At 45.6% G+C, this 20,251-nt stretch overlaps 1 protein-coding gene across 8 annotated transcripts; it reads left to right on the top strand.

Annotated features, from left to right (window-relative positions):
* Positions 1-38: 38 nt before the first annotated feature.
* On the top strand, positions 39-19,367 carry usp47 (ubiquitin specific peptidase 47). Of its 8 annotated transcripts, none has more exons than XM_012834689.3 (29): positions 39-279; positions 4,059-4,118; positions 5,431-5,625; positions 7,175-7,288; positions 7,512-7,665; positions 7,829-7,925; positions 8,049-8,197; positions 8,424-8,503; positions 9,132-9,281; positions 9,463-9,558; positions 9,671-9,823; positions 10,003-10,161; positions 10,418-10,549; positions 10,783-10,859; positions 11,381-11,436; positions 11,542-11,654; positions 11,827-11,934; positions 12,195-12,402; positions 12,875-12,990; positions 13,134-13,253; positions 13,623-14,544; positions 14,837-15,012; positions 15,127-15,207; positions 15,569-15,684; positions 16,054-16,172; positions 16,399-16,529; positions 16,833-16,880; positions 16,997-17,127; positions 17,544-19,367. In XM_012834689.3, the coding sequence occupies exons 1-29, from the start codon at positions 235-237 to the stop codon at positions 17,716-17,718; spliced, it is 4,281 nt and encodes a 1,426-aa protein (XP_012690143.2). In that variant the 5' UTR covers positions 39-234; the 3' UTR covers positions 17,719-19,367. The 8 variants fall into 8 exon arrangements, with proteins under 8 accessions (XP_012690143.2, XP_012690142.2, XP_031425204.1 ...); XM_012834688.3 differs by having other exon boundaries at positions 9,120-9,281; XM_031569344.2 differs by having other exon boundaries at positions 5,428-5,625; positions 9,120-9,281.
* Positions 19,368-20,251: the final 884 nt, after the last annotated feature.

The following is a 20,251-nucleotide window of genomic DNA, read 5'->3' as shown; positions in this document are numbered from 1 at the left end:
AACTGACGAACGGCCATTTTTACCCCCATTGATAGCTGTTTGTGCATAGGTGGTGTAACTGAAAAGAAAGTATCTGCGATTAGTTTGATTGCAAGTTTTTATCTGTTCAGTTTGACTTTGATATCCAACTGGATTGAACCAAACAGAAATTATGTTTGTGTACAACGTTACTGCTCTTCACATTTCCTGTTGACATCCGATTTGGGGTAGATGTCCGTATAAACTGTCGCCCAAATGGAAATGGTGCCCAGCGAAGAAAACCAGCTCGTACCCAAAGAGGTGAGATTATCACATACACACAGTGACCGGGTTTTGTCAGCAGCGGGCCCTCTGAATGTACGTGTGAGAACATTAGCAATTCAGCAACACGGACAATAATAAACGGGGCCATGTTAAGGAGAAGTTTACATCGATCTTATCACAAGGAAATCGCACAAACTAGAGGCAAATAAACTAGCTAGTTGCAGGACGGCTAATAGCAAGCTAGTAAACCAGCTCGAGCAAAGAGTAATATCTAACGTTGATAAACTGTCTCGCTAGATAATTGTTTCTCTGTGGTCTTCTGTCGATTGAGATATAAGTTGAATACACCAAGTTATTCAGCGGAGGCGAGAGTCATGGGGGTCAAACTGTACCGATGTTAACTTTTAATTGTTAGTTTCGCACTACCTATAGTATGTTAGCCAGTTAGCTAGCATGTAGCTGGTTTGCTAGATAGATAGGTTACAGCTAGCAAACGCTAGCTAAACATTGAGAGAGCCATTTTAATCCATCTTATTAAAATACAAACAAGTTCATTATCTTGGTAGTGTTGAATCGAGTCATTGTTAAGGAATGTTATCAACAGAACTACAATGTGGTATCCTGTGTATTCTGGTGGAAACCTGACGGATGTTGTTTGCCGTTGTGCTGAAGAATTGAAACGCGACATTTAAATGACAACAGTATAGCTAACTCTCGTAGCTTTAAACTAACGTTATGGAATCAACGTTGTCAACTCTTGCAGAACACCTTCTAGGGCCTTCATTTTTGCGACCCGGCTTGGTGACCAAGCTGGTCATCTATGCTTTCTGAAATGGTGCTCGTAAGACAGCCGTGACCGCACAGCGCTTGGGCAGTTAGTCGTATACTTTTGATGACGCCTATCTTAGCTAACTACCCCGCTATCTAGTTAACAGTAATCGTCCACTTAAAGTAGCTACGGTGGACCATCTATCGAAATAAGCAATTAACTTCAAAGAGTACACATGGATGGTGTACGCCCTAGTTTCGTATCAGGTAAGAAAGTATGACGGAAGCACCTGTGACTGTGTCATTGCAGGGACAAAACAAATAGCCAACAGTCGTTGTCGGTGGTTATCACCATGGTTTAGGCCTAGTTGTAATTGTGATAAATGTTGACCTGTCATTGTGCATGGAGATCTGATTCGGTGACGCAACATCTACTCAAACAAAAACACCATGCAGTCTTAAATTGACTCACTTTTTTCTTTCTTTTTTAATTAAAAATACACGGGACCACATTTTTCCATAGCGGTAATCAAGGCACGTAGTCGTTTTTTTTTTTTCCTCCTTCTTTTACCCGCAGTTTCTTTGAGTCCTTAAAAGAGAATGACATCGTTGTAAACATTTACCATGAAATCTGACACATTTGTGCAGGTTATATTTATTAAAAATGATTTGCAGTAGAGTTTTGAAATGTGTACTATTTTAATGCTGAGCAGATTTTAAACAAATTTGGGGGATACCCCTATTCTTGTTTCTTCTTTGATTGCGATTAGCAGTTTTCGTAATAGATTCATTGTGTCTTAAAACAAGAGCCTTTGAGCTTGTGACATAACATGGATGACTCCACTGAACCCGCTGGAAATAGAGGCAAGAGCAGTGTATGGGGAGTCTTCTGCAGTTCAGCAGGATTAGAATCACCAACATTCTTGAGTACAGTGATTTGTACTTCAAGCTGTAGGCCTAAGAGATGTTTACTACTTCATCTGTTCTGAAAGAGAACATCAAAACTACTGCTTTGTTTGCGCTGACTGATTATTTTTGACATTTTGTCATAGGCCTACTATGTAGCCTACATTATCTAAGCAAATAAGCCAGTCTAGGTATGAGTTTCTGAAAAAATTGAATTTGACCATTACTGTACTGACATGGGTCAATCTGTGTGTTCTCAAAAGAAAACAGACCTGGATGCACATTGTAATTAGAGAGTTACATGCAGTGTTAGCCTTAGTTGATACCTTCCCATTTAAATGGACAGGTTTTACTCTGGTTCAGTGTACAAGAGGCACTAGCTACGGCATTCATAAAGTCAGGGAGATAGATTTTGAACAAACATCCTCAGCAGCACGGATATCAGGTGCCCTGATCAGTTCACACTGACGCAACAGTTTGTCTCACAAACAAGAACGCTTTCAGAGAAAGTGTAATAGGGAGAAGATCTGTGACCACAAACTCTCTATGTGCATCTACTTATAATTTATAAAGTAGAAACAGAATTGGCAGCTGGTAGAAAAAGATACTAGTAGCTACTGAAAATTGTTACACAGATTGCAGATAGAATATCATTGCACAATGTACTTTTAACTAGAAGGTGCTTTTTCGAGTCATTGGGCTTTGGTCCCCAAGGTGTAATGGGGCATGTCACTGAGTGCCCCACGTGGTAATCTGCTCCCTCTTTTGATGTCACTGTGTCGGCACCCATTGCTTCAGTTTGCTGTAGTCATCATGTTTACAGAATCCAAGCCTTCCCTTGATGGGCGGAAGTGATCCACACCTCTGTCCACAACAGTGGACATGAAACTGTGTGCATGACAGGCCATTGACTTTCATGTGCTCTTAAATGTCATCATGGTTTGCGCTGGTTTTTATTTCAGCACTTTCCCAGAAACTGTGTTTTGATTTACACGTATGGATTTTGCATATCATCACACTGTTTCAGTTCCTTAAAGGCGATGAACTTCTGGATCAATGGCTTCAGGTTTGTAGGAAAGCTAGACCTCATGGCCACATTTGGTTGGCTCTTCAGTAGACCACCTGCTAGCTGCTGTTAAATAATTTTGACAGTGGGCTTGTGCTGTCGAGCCAGTCATATTACCAGAGGTATTTTTGTTTCAGATTATTTCTTCAGTACTCGATAGCTTCCGATGCTGCTACTTTGTATGTTTACCTTGCTCCAGCATTCGCAACTTTTGACAACCTAAATAACCCAGTTAGAAGTGTCATCCAGTGGTAATTACTCTTCTGGTAGACTCAAACAGCCACTTAAATCAGGAAGTGAAAATTGCTTTTTTGTATGCCTCAGGGTTAGTCTCATAGTCTTAAAATTGAGTGGTGATTGCTTTGTGTTTCCTCTCGTTTAACCTGTCAATTTACATGATTCCTCCCTGAACCGGTTTTATTGGGGAGTAAGGTACAATGACGTCAAGTTGTTGGGATTGTAGATTGCCTTAAGGCCCTTTGGCGATGTCATCAGGTCATGGTACATGCTGTTTTGTGAATATATTGTACATATGCGCTGTCATCCTTAATTTCTTCATTGTCAACATTTCCTGACATTTACAACTGCAATAGAGCAGTCATTATGTCCTGGGGAAAAATGCAGATTATTGCAGCTGGACTGAAGGTATAGGCTAGCTGGACAAAAATTGCAGTCATTTTTGCCAGGTGACCTGTTCAGATGATTCCCTGCCTGCTTTTTGTCTGTGCTTCGAAGCGAGCGACAGAACAGGTGTCCTCCTGTCAGCACCTTGCGATATTATCCATGATAAAAATACCCACTAAGCTGATAATGCCCCACTGTGTATCGACATCTCTGGGACTTTTGGAGCAGCGAGCAGTCAGATTTAGCCAAGATTGCTAGATTCCTTTTCTTTTTTCCCTCCCTACAGTGTTATTGAGGTGTTGATTAAAATGACCTGCGAGAGAATTCCCAGAGACCTGTGGCATTTAGAGTCTGGGCAATGTTAACAACAGCAGCACTGTAACATTTCTGTCTTTGTCATACTCTGAAGAAAGAAAAAAAAAAAAACTCAGTCATGTTTGTTTGGCTCCAGGGGCTGTTTTGGAGATGCAGACAAAGCATTTTTGAGGAAATGAAGCAGAGGTATTCTCAGGTAGCTTCTGCTAACATTGAACTGTGTGTGTGTGTGTGTGTGTGTGTGTGTGTGTGTGTGTGTGTGTGTGTGTGTGTGTGTGTGTGTGTGTGTGTGTGTGTGTGTGTGTGTGTGTGTGTGTGTGTGTGTGTGTGTGTGTGAGAGATTCTGGGCGAGTCAAAGAGTGAGAGTCATGGAGCCTTTGCGTGCCTGTGCATGCTGTGTTGACATCAGAGTGCTTGTTTGCGTGTGTCCTCTCTTACTAACCTTTGACCCACAACACACCTGCTTTCCAAGACTCTTGAACGATGCCCTATCGACAGATAAATAATGGGAGAATGGCTAGCATGTTAAAGGCTAATTTACTTGCTAGCAGCTAGCTCCTCTAAAGAGAGTGGTGGGTGTAGTCTATATAGAGTAGAGCACCAGACAACACAACATGATCTCGCTGCCAAGCTATTGCTCAAGTGATCCCCTTCCAAGTTGTTTTTCTCCAGGCTTACTCATGAACACTGCCCCCATCTCACCGATATCCAAAAAACATGTCTCTTACATCATTCTTGGAACAGGGCAGCCATATATTTTATTGGTATCAGTAATATGAGCATGGTGCAGTCAACAAAGGCCCTTGGCAGCTGTGCTAAAGGAGAGGACCTTCAGCCTCTTGGAGGAAAAAAAGTTATTTTTCAGTGAGATCTTTAAAAAAAAAAATCTTTCTTGGTGACTGAACATAGCTGGCCCTGTTCCTAAATCAGTTTCAAACCTTTTAGCGCTGAGCCTTGTTTGTCTGTGTGTATTGAACGTTTCAGCAGTTGATCTCTTCCTACTAACAGGCATGTCAGTCTCTGCATTGTTACAGCCTGAGTTCTTGGTCATTGATTTTGACAGACATGCTTTGGCTGGGTTTAGTTACGCACAGGCAGCTCGATGGTCCTCCCTCCATGTGTTTTGTATGCCTCCGATCTGTCGATTTTAAGCTGTGTCTTTGGAGAGCTTAATGTAACAAGGTCTGCGGTAGGTCATATCAAGACTGCATTGCACAAGCCGGCTGCTCCAGTTTTGTTCAGTTCACGTCTGTCCTTTTTGGTGTGTGTTAATGTTTGAAGGACATCTGCTGCATTGTCTGTGGAACTGTTGAGACTGGTGGTTGACTAAACGCATTTTCCCCATGTGAGCTCTATGTTCAGTTTTGTCAGATTTATAGTAACAAAACAATACTAATGAAATAGTGTGTTAAGTTATTGTGCACATGTACTGGTTTGCAAATCTGCATGTGTCTGTTTCATTTCTGCATCTGCTCTGTACTTACTGTGTGTTCGTGTGTCCCAAGCAGATAGAAAGTGCAGCTGAGGAGCCTCGTGTGCTGTGCATCGTCCAGGATACCACCAATGCCAAGACTGTTAACGCGCGGCTGACCCTTAACCTGCCGGCTTCCACGCCCCTCTCCAAACTCTGCGAGGATGTGGCCCACAAGGCTGGCTATGTGAACGGCACCTTTGATCTGGCATGGGGCAGCACGGAGGCCATGGTGAGATATTCACCTGTGCAGGGATGATAGACTGGCTAGTGGGCACCATGTATGCCACTAACCACAGTACTGGCAAGGGTTGAATTCTCGTAAAAAATTAAATGCAAACAGTGGTCAACAAACATGTTGTTGTTATAATTATTATAATTGTATTGCATATTATTATTATTATATGCAATACAGTAAATGTTATAAAAAGGTACTTCCACTACTACTAGATAGAACTGCAACAATCCTGTAGATGGTGACTGTCGGTGTGGAGGGTGGGGCATCTCAAAGAACGCAAGGCTATATGATTATTTTTAACATCATAGTGTTTACCATTGAGTATGATTACAAGGCTCTTCCCCCTTGAGCTGTGGGTGCTTAAGAGTAATGAAGGCCGTGTGCACTCTGGGGTCATGCGTGCCTGTGTGCGTATGAGTGTGCTGTTTTTCGCCCGCCCACATGCTAATCCTGCAGCTGACCTAGAGCACAGGTGCTGGGGCTGGAGTTAGCTCACTGAGTAGGTCAGTGGATTAGACCCGTTTCCACGCCTGGCCAGCCACTCTCTTTTTCTCTACCATATACAGGCCTCCCATGGCCATGGAAACTTGGAGAAGTCAGTGGATTTTACATTTGTGTGCGAGATACTATAGGCTATTGTGAAATATTTAAAAGCTTTGTTTATTCTTTGTTTTCCTGTTTTTTTTTCTAGTGGTAATTGATTGTTTTGTGGTGGAGGGTGCTTTCACGTTACCATAAGCTGCTTTTTTTTTTTTTTTTTTTAATCCTCAAAATATCGGTATCATTTTAGGAAAATACACTGGTGTGGTTAGTAGGGCATTGTAATGGCAAGAATCTGGCAGTATGATACATATCATGATCGAGGGGTTACGATTCAATATATTGCGATGTTGTAAGCAAGGCGATATATGTTATTTAAATCGAATTTTAGGAAAATTGTCATGGTGTAAGGAACATACCACCAAATTTATTTTATGCATATGGTCACCATATGCATAAAATACATTTAATCAGTGGGTTCTTTATTTGCATTTATCACAGTCCCTGTAACAACCAACATTATATGCAACACATCTGTAATGGAAGCTCACTATTTTAATTCATTATTCATCTTTTTTTTTTCTAATTAAAATTTGAATTATGACCAAGTGTCTATTACTACAAAATACTAGTTTTGTGTACAGCAGGGCGTAATAGCAGGGAAAGTTTTCTCACTGACAAGCTGCTTATCAGGGTCTGCCAGACGTTCCAGAGTGTTATAGTCATGCTCACATAATGCTGAATAATGTCATCTTTGCCTGACGCTCAATTGACTTGGAGACACATTCAACAGGGCAAACTCAATGTGCACACCCACAGGCTACTGCACGGCTTCACCCCTGAAAGAGCTTTTGAACACACACACCTGATCACATTGCTCCCCTTGCCAAGGCTTGCAAGTGAGCCATTGTCACAGCAGGCGGCAGACAAAAGCAGGCTTCTTGCAGGGATCCCCCTCCTCTTAACCGGCGACCTCTTCTCCTTTTCTTCTTCCTCTCTACAGGCACCTCTTGACCAGAGCAGTGAGATGACTTTGGTGGACTCAGGGTTCGCGGCAGGCAAGAAGAACTTTCTCCATCTAATCGATAAGGATGGGGAGCAGCCGCAGATCGCCTCTGTGAGTGGAGGCTACAGCCAAATGCCCATGCACACATACACACACATGAAGGCTATATAAAACATATAACAACATATACGTTTGGCTTATCTCCTCTCATTCTCCTGCATATATTGAGCTACTGTATCTACACTTAAATTAAATCTCCCCTAATACATTTTGGAAGACTATATTTTTGTAATGGAGCTTTTGGTGGAGTTGACCTCCGGCCCTCTGTGTGCAGGACGAGTCCGGGACGGCGGACAGCAGCGGTTTGGACGACAGCTCGCAGGACCGCTTCATCGGCCCGCTGCCCAGAGACGGGACGGTGGGCTGCAGCAGCGACTACAGCAGCCCCAGCTACTCCTACTCCTCCATACTCAACAAGTCAGAGACCGGTAGGCCTTCCTCCTCCTCCTCTTCACCACCACCTCTTTCACAAAGGAAGTACTGAGGAGAAAACACTGCACTTGTTCCTACAGCATGACCTGCTCACTATTTTTGTCTCGCTTTCCTTGTTCGTCTCTTTCTTTCGACATCTTCTCTCTCTCCCGCTCTCAGGGTATGTGGGTCTGGTCAATCAGGCCATGACTTGTTACCTGAACAGCCTTCTGCAGACACTTTTCATGACTCCAGAGTTCCGAAATGCACTGTACAAGTGAGTCGGGTTTCTCCAGAATGCACAAGCCCATTCACGTCTATTGAGTGTGGGGAGGGGGTTTTCTTTAGACGGTCCCATGAGAATCAGTGCACGCACTCACGTTCTGCTGTCTGTTCCTAGTTGGGAGTTTGAGTCAGAGTCAGAAGAGGACCCGGTCACCAGTATCCCCTACCAGCTGCAGAGGCTCTTTGTGCTGCTGCAGACCAGCAAGAAGCGTGCCATCGAGACCACGGACGTGACGCGGAGCTTCGGCTGGGACAGCAGCGAGGGTGAGTCCTCTTTCCCACCGGCCTGCCCTTCACCTCCACAGGAGCGTCCCCTCACGTGTGCATCCTAGCACTCAGGGAAGCCCGTGTACATCTTTGCACTTTGGCCTCAGCTGTTCTCTGTGGTATTGTGAAACGTAGCGCAGCTTTGTTGTTGTGTTGCTCACTTTGACTGTGGGTTTGTTTGTTTGTGTGTGTGCGTGTGTGTGTGTGTTTTGGTGTTTTTCAGCCTGGCAGCAGCATGACGTACAAGAGCTGTGCCGGGTCATGTTCGACGCCCTGGAGCAAAAGTGGAAGCAGACTGAGCAGGTAGAACTCATGCCCCCCACCCCCCACCCCACCCCTTTGCATATAGTCGCTAATCCTCAGCCAATGAGTGCTCTCCCCCGGACGCCAGAACAAAGAGGCCTGTGTGGAGTGTCAGAGAAAGTGGCCGAAAAGCCCCGGGATCAGCTATTTCTGATCCGGGGAGGTTCGCGTAAACAGCCTCAGAGGGTTGGCTCATGTGAGTGCAAAGGAGTGGGAGGCATTCATTAAGGAAGAGCCCGGCTCCACTCAGCTGAGCGCCAACGGCTGACTGACTGACTTGCATTGTGTCCCTACTCATCGTGTCATCCAAACAGTGCCCATGTTCATCTAGCTGTTTTTTTTAAGGCAGACCTGCAAGCCTCTTCAAAGGCCTCAGCAGTGCATGATTTGGGGGGATAATGAAATGTCAAGTGTAATTGTGACCACTTTTGTAAGTGAACTAGCCTATTGAAGTCAAAAATGTGAGTGGGCTACAAGTCAAAGAGCTCAGTGAAAGTTTAGCATTCATACTGTGTCGAGAAGCACGTCATCGGTTTTGGGCTCTTGTGTGTTCATTGAGAATTAGTGTATTTCTTTATTCTTTATAGTCCGTTGTTCTTATTCTGAGTGCATTCAGTTGTGTATCCAGGCTGATCTGATCAACCAGCTGTATCAGGGCAAGCTGAAGGACTATGTGCGCTGTCTGGAGTGCGGCTATGAGAGCTGGAGGGTCGACACATACCTGGACATCCCTCTCGTCATCAGGCCGTTTGGGTCCAGCCAGGCCTTTGGCAGTGTGGTGGGTCTCTTTCCCCTCCTGAGTCATGGTGCATTCAGAGTTTTAGTGTCCTCAAGTGAAATGACCTCATACTACTTTGAGAGAGTGGCTTTAGTTAGTTGGGTGTTGATAATGCAGGCCATAGTTAATTGTTTGATGTAGATTTTCTGACTGATGATTGTGCCTCTGGGTGGTATCACAGGAGGAGGCTTTGCAGGCCTTCGTCCAGCCTGAGACTCTGGATGGACCCAACCAGTACTTCTGCGAGCGCTGCAAGAAGAAATGTGACGCCCGCAAGGTGAGCCCAAGCCCCAAGAAATGGTCCTCCCCTCAGGTTAAATAGCCTTTTGAGTGGCGCTCACTCCCCGGGCGGTAATCTTCACGTGGCTATGTTTGTCTGCTTTCTGCAGGGCCTGAGGTTTCTGCACCTTCCCTACCTGCTGACTCTGCAGCTGAAGCGCTTCGACTTTGACTACACCACTATGCATCGCATCAAGCTCAATGACCGCATGACCTTCCCCGAAGAGCTCGACATGAGTTCCTTCATCGATGTGGAGGATGAGGTGAGGGAGAGATTTAGTCAGACAGGGAAACAAACTATCCTTCATTTTCTCTTATTTGACGTTTCCAATGTATTTATGTAGCCCTTCGTGGTATGTTAATGTGTAGAAGCAATCATCATAGGCGTCTGTGTGTCTCACCCTCATACTCTTGCTGTCCCCACACCGCCCTTTCGCTGCAGAAGTCTCCCCAGACAGAAAGCTGCACCGACAGTGGGGCAGAGAATGAGGGCAGTTGCCACAGCGACCAGATGAGCAATGACTTCTCCACGGACGACGCCGTGGACGAGGGCATCTGTCTGGACAGCGCCGCCAGCACAGAGAGGGTACTCAAGCCAAAGGTGAGTCCTGATTGCAACCCCCCTTTACCTGCCTGCTGAAGTTAGAGGTGACTCCTACAACCCTCTTCATCAGTTCATCTCCCAGCTCCCTGCTAACAGCTAATGGTTGCTTTCCCCTCACTGCTGATGAGTCCATGTCTATCCAAAGCTAACCTCTTTTACCTTCTCAACTCCACACTACACCAGAGAGGGTCACCACACTGTCATTACTCCATCCCTCGGTGGGTTTTCCTGACAAACTTTGTTTTGTCCCCAGAGCTCGCTGACCTTTGAGCTGTTCTCAGTCATGGTGCACTCTGGGAGTGCAGCAGGGGGACACTATTATGCCTGCATCAAGTCCTTCAGCGACGGCCAGTGGTACAGCTTCAATGACCAGCACGTCAGCAAGGTCAGTCCTGAAAAGATCTGCAGTAAGGCACTAGGGGGTGGCCTTCTGGTTTAGGTCACAATGAGGCGGGGTGGGGTGGGGGGGTGTTTGCTCAGCTTCTAGTCTATTTTCATTGAGCCTGGTAATCCACCACACAAATGCTAGGTGCCCAGTTTAGATAAGATTATGTCTGGAACATGACTGGGTGTGCATGTTTTGACTGGATGCTCTGTGTTTGTTGTGTTTATGTGCAGATCACACATGACGACATCAGGAAAACATATGGGGGGTCCTCAGGGAGCAGAGGCTATTATTCCAGTGCCTTTGCCAGGTCAGTGCAACCTCCCTGACCTGTGGCAAATACAGATGAATGTCTTGCTATCACCGGTGGCCTACAGTATAATAAGTTGACTTTAGTTAAAGATGTTCAGAGAGTTCTAATTAAATGTTCCACTTTGCATTTTAATGTTGTTATAACTATGAGGGATAGCCTTTTGAAGAAAAATGCTTTCGTGTTGCGCTGGTGTCAAAGAATGCAGAGATTTCTCTCTACTCCAAAAAACAGAAGAGCTGCTGGGAAATTGCATCACTATACCACAATCAAAAGTCTTCATCTAAAGGAACCCTGTTCAGGGTGTTGCCGACTGACGTGGTTCTCTCAGAGGGGAACAGGGGGCCCATTATTGCGGCATTAACAAAGCCCTGTTGATAGCCAGTGTCATTTCATGTAGCGCCTCCTTAGCGTGGCAGTCGAACGCCTCCCGTAAAGAACATGGCGTGCCAGCTGATAACATTTAGACAGAAAAAACAATGAGCTAATATTGTCCTCTTTATCTCTCCCTCTCTACGCAGTTCTACAAATGCATACATGCTTATATACAGGTTGAAAGATCCCACACGGAATGCAAGTAAGGGAAATAAATATGCCTGACTAAAATTTTGCTTTTACATGTTTGTTTTTTTTAATTGGTAGATGTTGGATGTCTTCAATATGTGTTGCATGGCTTTTACAGAGTACTTGGATGCGGAAGAGTTCCCAGAGCACATAAAGCGTCTCGTCCAGAGGGAGAAAGAGTCCGAGGAGCAAGAGAAGAGGCAGAGAGAGATTGAGCGCAACACGTGCAAGGTGAACACACACACACACACACACACACACACTCATTGCCACTGAAGGACACTCCAATGCCACTCTTGACATCAGAGCTCGAATACCTTCTCCCAACAGAAGTCTCTGAAGTGTTGTGACTCGTCTGTACTCAGTGCTGCCTCTCCCCTTTCTCTTCACTCCCCTTTGTCAGATCAAGCTGTTCTGCATGCATCCAGTGAAGAACATGATGATGATGGAGAACAAGCTCGAAGTACACAAAGACAAAACGCTCAGAGAGGCCACAGAAACTGCGTATAAGGTACAGTCCACTCTACTGCCATGGCCTCAACATTGCAGCATATTCCCCACAATAGCAGGTGTGCTATTGCGAAGTGTGGCGTCCTTGAAGTGATTGATACTTAAAACTTGTAATTAGCCTTAGTGTGTCAGGGTGGCTTGTAGGATCACCCTCTTCATACATCATACATTTCAGTCTTAACCAATAGCACTGGCTGTAGTGCGATTGACCAGCTTGTGGGATCAATCCACTTTAATTTCTGTGTCGGTTCTGCCCGCTAGCTCATGGACCTGGAGGGTGTGGCGCCGTTGGACTGCTGTCGACTGGTGAAGTACGACGAGTTCCACGAGTACCTGGAGCGTTCGTACGAGGGAGAGGAGGACATGCCCATGGGTCTGCTCCTCGGCGGGGTCAAGTCCTCGTACATGTTTGACCTGCTGCTGGAGACGCGTCTGCCAGACCAGGTCTTTCAGCCCTACAAACCTGGAGGTAAGAGACCCAGACCTGAAGCTCAGATGATCCTTACCTTCAGAGGACATTTCCCAGCATGTGCGTGTGTGGAAGCCCTTTCACCTCAACAAATAGTGGTTGTCAATATTTCTTTTGGGCCAGCCCTTGACAAATAAGGCTGTTTCTGCTTATTAAAGAACAGCGTGTGCTTCTGGCTGTGCACATACAGTATACATCCATGTGAGCTCATCAAAATGAATATGCACACCTGATCAGTATAATTTGGTCAATCAAACTGGGACTATATGGTGGAAAAACCTTTGTAATTGAAGGTTTTAACCTCTTCTAGTCCTGTCTATGTGTATATAGCCTGTTTTTTATAGTCCCAGATGCTTTGATCTTTTGTGTAGCCACAGCCAGACCCAAGGTTGTGGCCACACAATGGCCTTTCACATCACAGGCTGTGAACAGGCTGTCATGTTTGTATACATCTCCATGTGTGTCCCTATAGAGGTCATGGTGAAAGTTCACGTGGTGGATTTAAAGTGCGAGACCATCGCCCCTCCAGTGAGCGTCAGGGCTTACCTGAACCAGACGGTCACCGAGTTTAAGCAACTCATTGCACAGGTACAACCCCCTTACGTGAAATGTGAAATGAAGTATCAAGCTGTTTGTTTGCAGTTACCTTATCTCAAAGACTAGATGTTTGAAGTTTTGCACTGTGTGGTATACATTTGGTCATATTTTACGTGTGTGTGTGTGTGTGACAGGCCACGGGGCTTTCTGCAGAATCCATGCGTGTCGTCCTGGAGCGCTGCTATAATGACCTTCGCCTCCTCTACGTGCCCAACAAGACACTGAAAGCAGAAGGTTTCTTCAGGAGCAACAAGGTTTCCTTCCCCTCCGTCTCACATAAGCAGTATTGTTGAGGACATCCTTTGATATGTCTTCCATTAAAAGGTCTTTTGGATGACCTACAAACGCTGTGATACAGGGCGTGCCGTTTGTACAGCTTGTCTGCCCGGATGTGTCTGGAATGCTTTGGTGTAATGTGGTGTTGAGCTTTGAGAGAGTTTAGTTGTATTCCTTTTTGCTGTAGATAAGTAGCAGCAAAGCATCAGATGTGTGTCGAGCAGAGCTGATATGTATATGTAACTCAAGATTGAAATCGACGGCAAATCTGAGTTAAGTGCCCTTGTGGCTTGATGGGTAAAATGAGGCGCTTGTGTTTCTCTGACTGTGATCTTTGTTGCCCCCAGGTGTTTGTGGAAAGCTCTGATTCTGTCGATCACCAGGTCACTTTCACTGACTCCCTTTTGTGGAAACTGCTGGACCGCCACGGGAACACAATCAGACTGTTTGTCACCCTGCCCGAGCAGTCGCCAGGCTCCCTGGCCAATAGAACTAGTTGCCCCAAGGCAGGTGCCACCGGTGGCGGTGGTGTGGACTCTGAGGACTCTCTGGAGGGGGGAGCCAAGGGCAGCAGAAAGTCGGTGGAGGCAATCCTGGAGGAGAGCACGGAGAAGCTCAAGAACCTTTCCTTACAACAACAGCAGCAGCAGCAGCAGCAGCAGCAGCAGCAGGGCCTGGTCACCAGCACCAGTGGCAGCCAGAAGAGCTCCGACCACAGTGACTTTGAGCACATCGACTCCCCATCCCAGGACACTGAGTCGCCGTCCACCTCGCAGCCCGCTGCTCCCTCCCAGACCGCCCAGCAGCAGCCCCTGCAGCCGCAGCAGGAGAGCCGAGGGCGTGTCGGGCCCAGCGGGGGTGCCGGCGGTTCCTGTGCCGGTGCCGCCGCTGCCGCCTCCTTCTCCTCCTCAGATCCAGACAACCAGTTCCCCCTGGAGGAGCGCTCGGACTCGGACATGAACAACGACCGCAGCACCAGCTCAGTGGACAGCGACATCCTGAGCTCCAGCCACAGCAGCGACACGCTGTGCAACGCCGACAGCAGCGGGCCTCTGCCGCTGGCCAACGGCCTGGACTCGCACAGCATCACCAGCAGCCGCCGCTCCAAGGCCCACGAGGGCAAGAAGGAGACGTGGGACACTGCAGAGGAGGACTCGGGCACCGACAGCGAGTACGACGAGAATGGCAAGAGCAAGGCTGAGGCGCCTTACCTGTACTTCAGGGCAGAACCCTACACGCAGGACGAGGGAGCAGGAGACGCACAGAAATGTGAGTCCCTCTCTCTTCATAGTTCATAACAGCAGTTCTGCTGCTGTTGTTGTCTTCCATAGTGGATAGAGAAGACAGGACATTAATATACTCTGATATCATAGGGACCTGCTGAGCAGTGTGCTCTCTTATGCAGTGTGTTATAATGCTTCTGTTATTTTATGTGTTATCTATCAAAAGGAGCATCAGAAACTCCTAGTGAACATGTACCAAGCAGCCATGCAAGTACCATGTCATTTAGGTTCAGGTCAACAGTCCTCACGTTTTTTTTTTTCTCATACTGGTCTGACAGGTCTACTGGTCCACGTGGACAAGAGAATCACACTGGCAGCGTTTAAGCAGAACCTGGAACCCTTCGTGGGCATCACGGCCACGCAGTTCAAAGTGTTCCGCGTCTACGCCAACAACCAGGAGTTCGAGAGCGTACGGCTAAACGAGACACTCTCCTCTTTCTCAGACGACAACAAGGTCAGTCCTTAACCTGTGGTCACATTGGCTCATTCGGTCATAAGTAGAATAGGTCTGCATCTGAGTCACGGCTGTGTCTGTGTACTAATGAGTGCTATATTTGTGTTCTTGAAGATAACCATTCGGTTAGGACGAGCCCTGAAGAAAGGAGAGTACCGAGTGAAGGTTTATCAACTGCTCATCAACGATGCAGAGGTAAACCTAAAACACCAAAGCTGCAGTCTTTTGAACTCGCACACACGCACACTGAACTTAAAGAAGCATTATAGAGTTCTAAAACTAGAGCTACCTATCTCAAAAGCATGCCAAACCCATCAACAGGCCAGCATCCTTTGAGGATGTTGTGCTGTTAAGGTTTTTGCAACCTGAACCATAGAACTACATAGTGCATAGCCTGGACGGCTAGTGGCAAAGACAGGTGTGTTTATCTGTCCTTCACATGACCATATTCTAGAAAAATGTAGATGATGCCAAAAGTAGTTGCTTATAAAATAAATGCAAATTGTTGCAATGATGTTCAGTAATTGTCTGACCCCAAGTTATTTCTGTCCCCCAGCCTTGTAAGTTCCTGGTGGACACGGTGTTTGCCAAGGGCATGACCGTGAGACAGTCCAAAGAGGAGCTTCAGCCTCTGCTGAAGGACCAGTGCAAGCTGGACCTGAGCATTGACAGGTGAGTCACACACACCACCACTGCACACACACCAACACTGCACACACACCAACACTGCACACACACCAGGGAAGGTTGGTCATCCAATTCAAAAATCACTCTCTCAATTGACATTGATTATAATGAACTAATGTTCCATTGATTGCCATGTCGTGACTGTGTTCACATGAGTGGAAGGTGGAGAGGAATCAAGAGCGAGCGAACCATTTAATCAAGTTTTTTCCTGCATCATGTATCCAGATAAAATGCTTTCGGTTTAGCTCATGAATTTTTAGCAGTACGAGAATCAGTGCTTTAACCTTTTGCAAAAATGACTAAAGCGCTCCGGAGCCGCTGCTGAATGCTAATGAACCATGTTTATATGGTCAGATTTCGCCTCAGGAAGAAGACCTGGAAAAACCCCGGGACAGTGTTTCTTGACTACCACGTCTACGAAGAAGACATCAATATTTCCAGCAACTGGGAAGTTTTCCTGGAGGTCCTTGAGGGTAAAAGTCGTTTGAATGTTTTGGAGGGTAGAAATAGCTACTGCATGCCTTCTGTCTGATGGGTTACTGGAAAGGCAACACTCTTGTGTTCTTTTCATGTATATGAGAAACTTCATGCAAACCACTTTAGCTACTAAAGTCAAGGAGTCGGCCCAATCATGTTTTTGGGTGCACTAATAGAATGTTCTGAGAGTGGTGTGTTTCTGCTTCATTAATCCTCCACCAGAACCAGAGCGGATGAAGTCCATGTCCCAGCTGGCAGTCTTGACCCGGCGATGGAGGCCGTCCCAGATGAAGCTGGAGCCCTTCCATGAGGTGGTGCTGGAGAGCAGCAGTGTGGAGGAACTCAAAGAAAAGGTGTGTGCGTGCTTGTGTGTGCGTGCTTGTGTGTGCGTGCTTGTGTGTGTGTGTGCGTGTGTGTGTGTGCGTGTGTGCCTGTGCATGGATGACTGCAGACCACACAAGTGCAACATGATTCTAATGTTGTGGATTCTAAAGCGACATGTGATTACTAGGTCCTCTCATGCTGTATAAATAGTGTGGCTAGAATGGACCACTGGAGGGAGCTAATGAGCAGTGGATTAATATAGCTAATTACTTTCATCACACATGTCAGTGTACATCATTAAATTCTTACTTTTTTTTTTAATTCTTTTACAGCTCAATGAATTGAGTGGTATTCCCCTTGAAAACCTGGAGTTTTCCAAGGTATGGTGACCATTTTGTACTTACTAGGACAGTGTTTGAATCCAACCCAATCATTTATGACATGCACTTTACCCTCAGTCACCAGTATAAAATGCGGATAAAATGTTTCTCTTTAGGGTCGAGGGACGTTTCCTTGTGATATCTCGGTGTTGGAGATTCATCAGGATTTAGATTGGAACCCCAAAGTGTCCACCCTCAACGTCTGGCCTCTCTACATCTGTGATGATGGAGCTGTGGTCTTCTACAGGTAATCGCCATATAGGCAGAAACCCCATCTGTGGAGCAGCACTCTCACTACTCTCTAAAAGACCACAGACTGATGTATAAAGGCAGTGGGCCATTACATTTACATAAATACTCATTGAGGTTGTTTCCATACTGGAATAAAACCAGTTTGTTTTGGAGCCAATGTGAGTCTTACATTTGATTTTATTTATTTATTTATTTATTTATTTATTTCCTTTTTTACATTCTCTCCCTTCCTTCAATTTGCCCTTTTTTTGTTTCTGCACCCTGAAACTATTGAACTTCCTTTTATCTTTGTGTGAAGGTCAATAGTGTTTCAGTACCTTGTTCTGTATGGAAGCAATGCATAGCGGTGGTGCCTAAGCGCGCGCTCCTGACCACCATTTCTCCTTCTTCCTCTCCTCTGCCCGGCTGCAGGGACAGCACGGAGGAGCTGATGGAGATGTCGGAGGAGGAGCGCAGCGAGCTGATGAAGAAGGAGAGCAGCCGGCTGCTGAAGACGGGCCACCGGGTCAGCTACTCGCCCCGCAAGGAGAAGGCCCTCAAGATCTACCTGGACGGCGGGCCTGCCAAAGACTCGAGCCAGGACTGAAGCTGAAGCAGAGGTGGAGCCGGGCCTTCCTCCTCAAATAATCGTCTCTCTCTCTCTTTTTCTCTCTCTCTCTCTTTCTCTCTCCCTCTCTCTCTCACTCTCTCTTTTTTTTAAGTAAAAGAAGAAAAACTTTTATTGTTTTCCCCGCTGGCCTGCCTGCCGCCGTGTAGCGCGTCACCCAGCCCGCGCCCCGCGTGGGACCCACGTTGAATCAACGTAACTAGTGCTGTTGGGCTGACGACCCTGCACCCTGAACTGCAACGGGGGACGGGGTATAGCGTGGCTCTGATGACTGTTGTGCACTATAGTTTATTGTACTGTAAAGTTTAAAGGGATGTGCAAAAGCTATTCATTTGTGAATCGAAAAGAAAAGAAAAGAAAAACAAACAAACAAACAAAAAAAAAAATCCAATACCATTCTGAAAAATCAGATGCATCAGATCCAGAGAGGTGCACGGCTGGAGTAGAGGCCCATACTAAGATGGCCTCTTTCCCTCTCCCCACCCCCCCCCAGTCTCTCGATCTGATTCTCCTTTTGCTCTCTTTTTATTCTCATCAATGCTTTTGTCTTCAATTACTTTCACCCCCCCCCCTCATGCCTTTTTGTCTCCCCAAGAATTTGCTCTCTTTCATGGGAAGCTTTATGATGGAAGCCCTCCCTGTTCATATGTGCACTTTTTACTCGAAAGTGACCATTGGAAGTCGTTGTCCACCTATGCCCCATGAAGCCACAGTCTAGACATCTTCCATCTCTTCAACGTCTTCTGCAGACTCCAATCATAGTTTAATGCTCACGTGTAAAATTGTTGATTGAATGAAATTGTTTTCCTTTTTGTCGTTTATCACTCAACTATAAAAGCGATAGTAAGTGAACTGCTTTCCTTCACCCAACCCTTTATGGCTGTTGAGGTTTGCCGTTTCTCTGTACATTTGATTGTCTATCCCCCCCCCTTTCCCTGCATCTCCTCTCGCTGCGTGTGTGGGATGTGACCCGTCCCTCCAACACCCTGTGTGACCTTCTCAGGCTTGTTGCGCAGACGGAGTGCTTCTCTCTCTCTCACGGCATGTCCTCCTTGAGGGGGCTCCTCAATACTGGTACATATTAGTCTGCCTAGCCTCCAGCGATAGACACGCAAACCAAGTAGACAGCACCATTTTTGTTTTGTCTTGGTTTTTTTTTTATTATTTTTTTTTTTATGTAAATTATTCTCACCCCAGACTTAATGATGATGTTAGGTCTTGAGAGTGACCTCTGGCACACGTTTTAATTTTCTTTTCTTTTTTTCGTATTTAACCTTTTGTCCGTTTAGAAGATGTCATCTGTTTTTTTTTTTTTTCTTGTTTTTATTTGTGCACAATGTGAACGGAGCCTGGGTTGGGGTTTAAGTGGGTTTTGGGGCGGGGTGGGGTGGGGGGGTTGTATAGGTTGTGCAGGTAACCAGAGCTGAGGCATGTAACTAGGCTGACTGCTGCTGCTGCTTCATGTAGACTGAAAAGCAGACGGAGTGGGACGCACACAAACACACACACACACACACACACACACACACACACACACACACACACAAAAATACACCTGGCTCCTTGTGCCGCCACAAGCTGTTCACAGTAGACATGCCAATACAGAAATAAAGAGACAATAAATTTCCCGTTTTTGTTTTGTTTATTTTGTTCATTTGTCATCTTAATGCTACTGCTGTCGTAATTCTGAGCATTTTAGGATTTAAACTGCATTTTTCCATTCTTGTTTTTATTCTAAGTGCCACCTTTAGATTATTTCTGTATAAATGCAACACTAGATAAAGTCCCTGAAGGTGGTATATGTTGTCTTTTAAGGTCAAAATTTCAAATTAGTCACACAATAGTAATGGAAAGGTATGATGAAAACAATGTATGTGTCTGGTTTCTTTGTCTTAAAGAACTACAACAACTGTTTAAAACAAAGAAACTGTTCTATACAATGCATGGCAATACTTTAAAGTCCTTTTACACAAGACTACGTTCATTAATAGTTTTAGTTTATTCATGCAAAAAAAAAAGAGAGACCAACGGAACACGGATATGAACCCTTTATTGTCTTAATAAGCATAACTGTGACTGAGTTACAGTGAGACTTTGGGAAACCAACTGTAACTGATCATTGATGCTATTGGACTGCTAATGGTATTTGCCATTTTTATTAAAGCAGGTTACCTTCAATTTACAATAAATAAATACATCTTAATAGTATTGCATGGTGTTCTGATAAATACGATTACACTGTGTGTAACTCTCGGGCATCTTATTAAGACTCCTGTCAACTCTGTTAATAATGGGGCACATGTACTGCAACACACCTACAGCATTAGTTAAATGGTTAGCGATTTGCACACTGCAGTAGGATTTAAAATAAGGGCCTGGCTTGTTATGTGGCCGGATCATCTTATGTGTTAAGCCTTTGGTTAGAGCTGGTTTATGTTGTATTTGAATGGGCTCTGTTGCACTATTGAGGAATGTGATGCTTTTGTGGAGATATGATGCCCTTGTTTCTGGA

The sequence above is a fragment of the Clupea harengus genome, chromosome 6 (assembly GCF_900700415.2).
Source record: "Clupea harengus chromosome 6, Ch_v2.0.2, whole genome shotgun sequence".
NCBI classification, from domain to species: domain Eukaryota; kingdom Metazoa; phylum Chordata; class Actinopteri; order Clupeiformes; family Clupeidae; genus Clupea; species Clupea harengus.
This window is presented reverse-complemented; position numbering and strand designations above follow the sequence as displayed.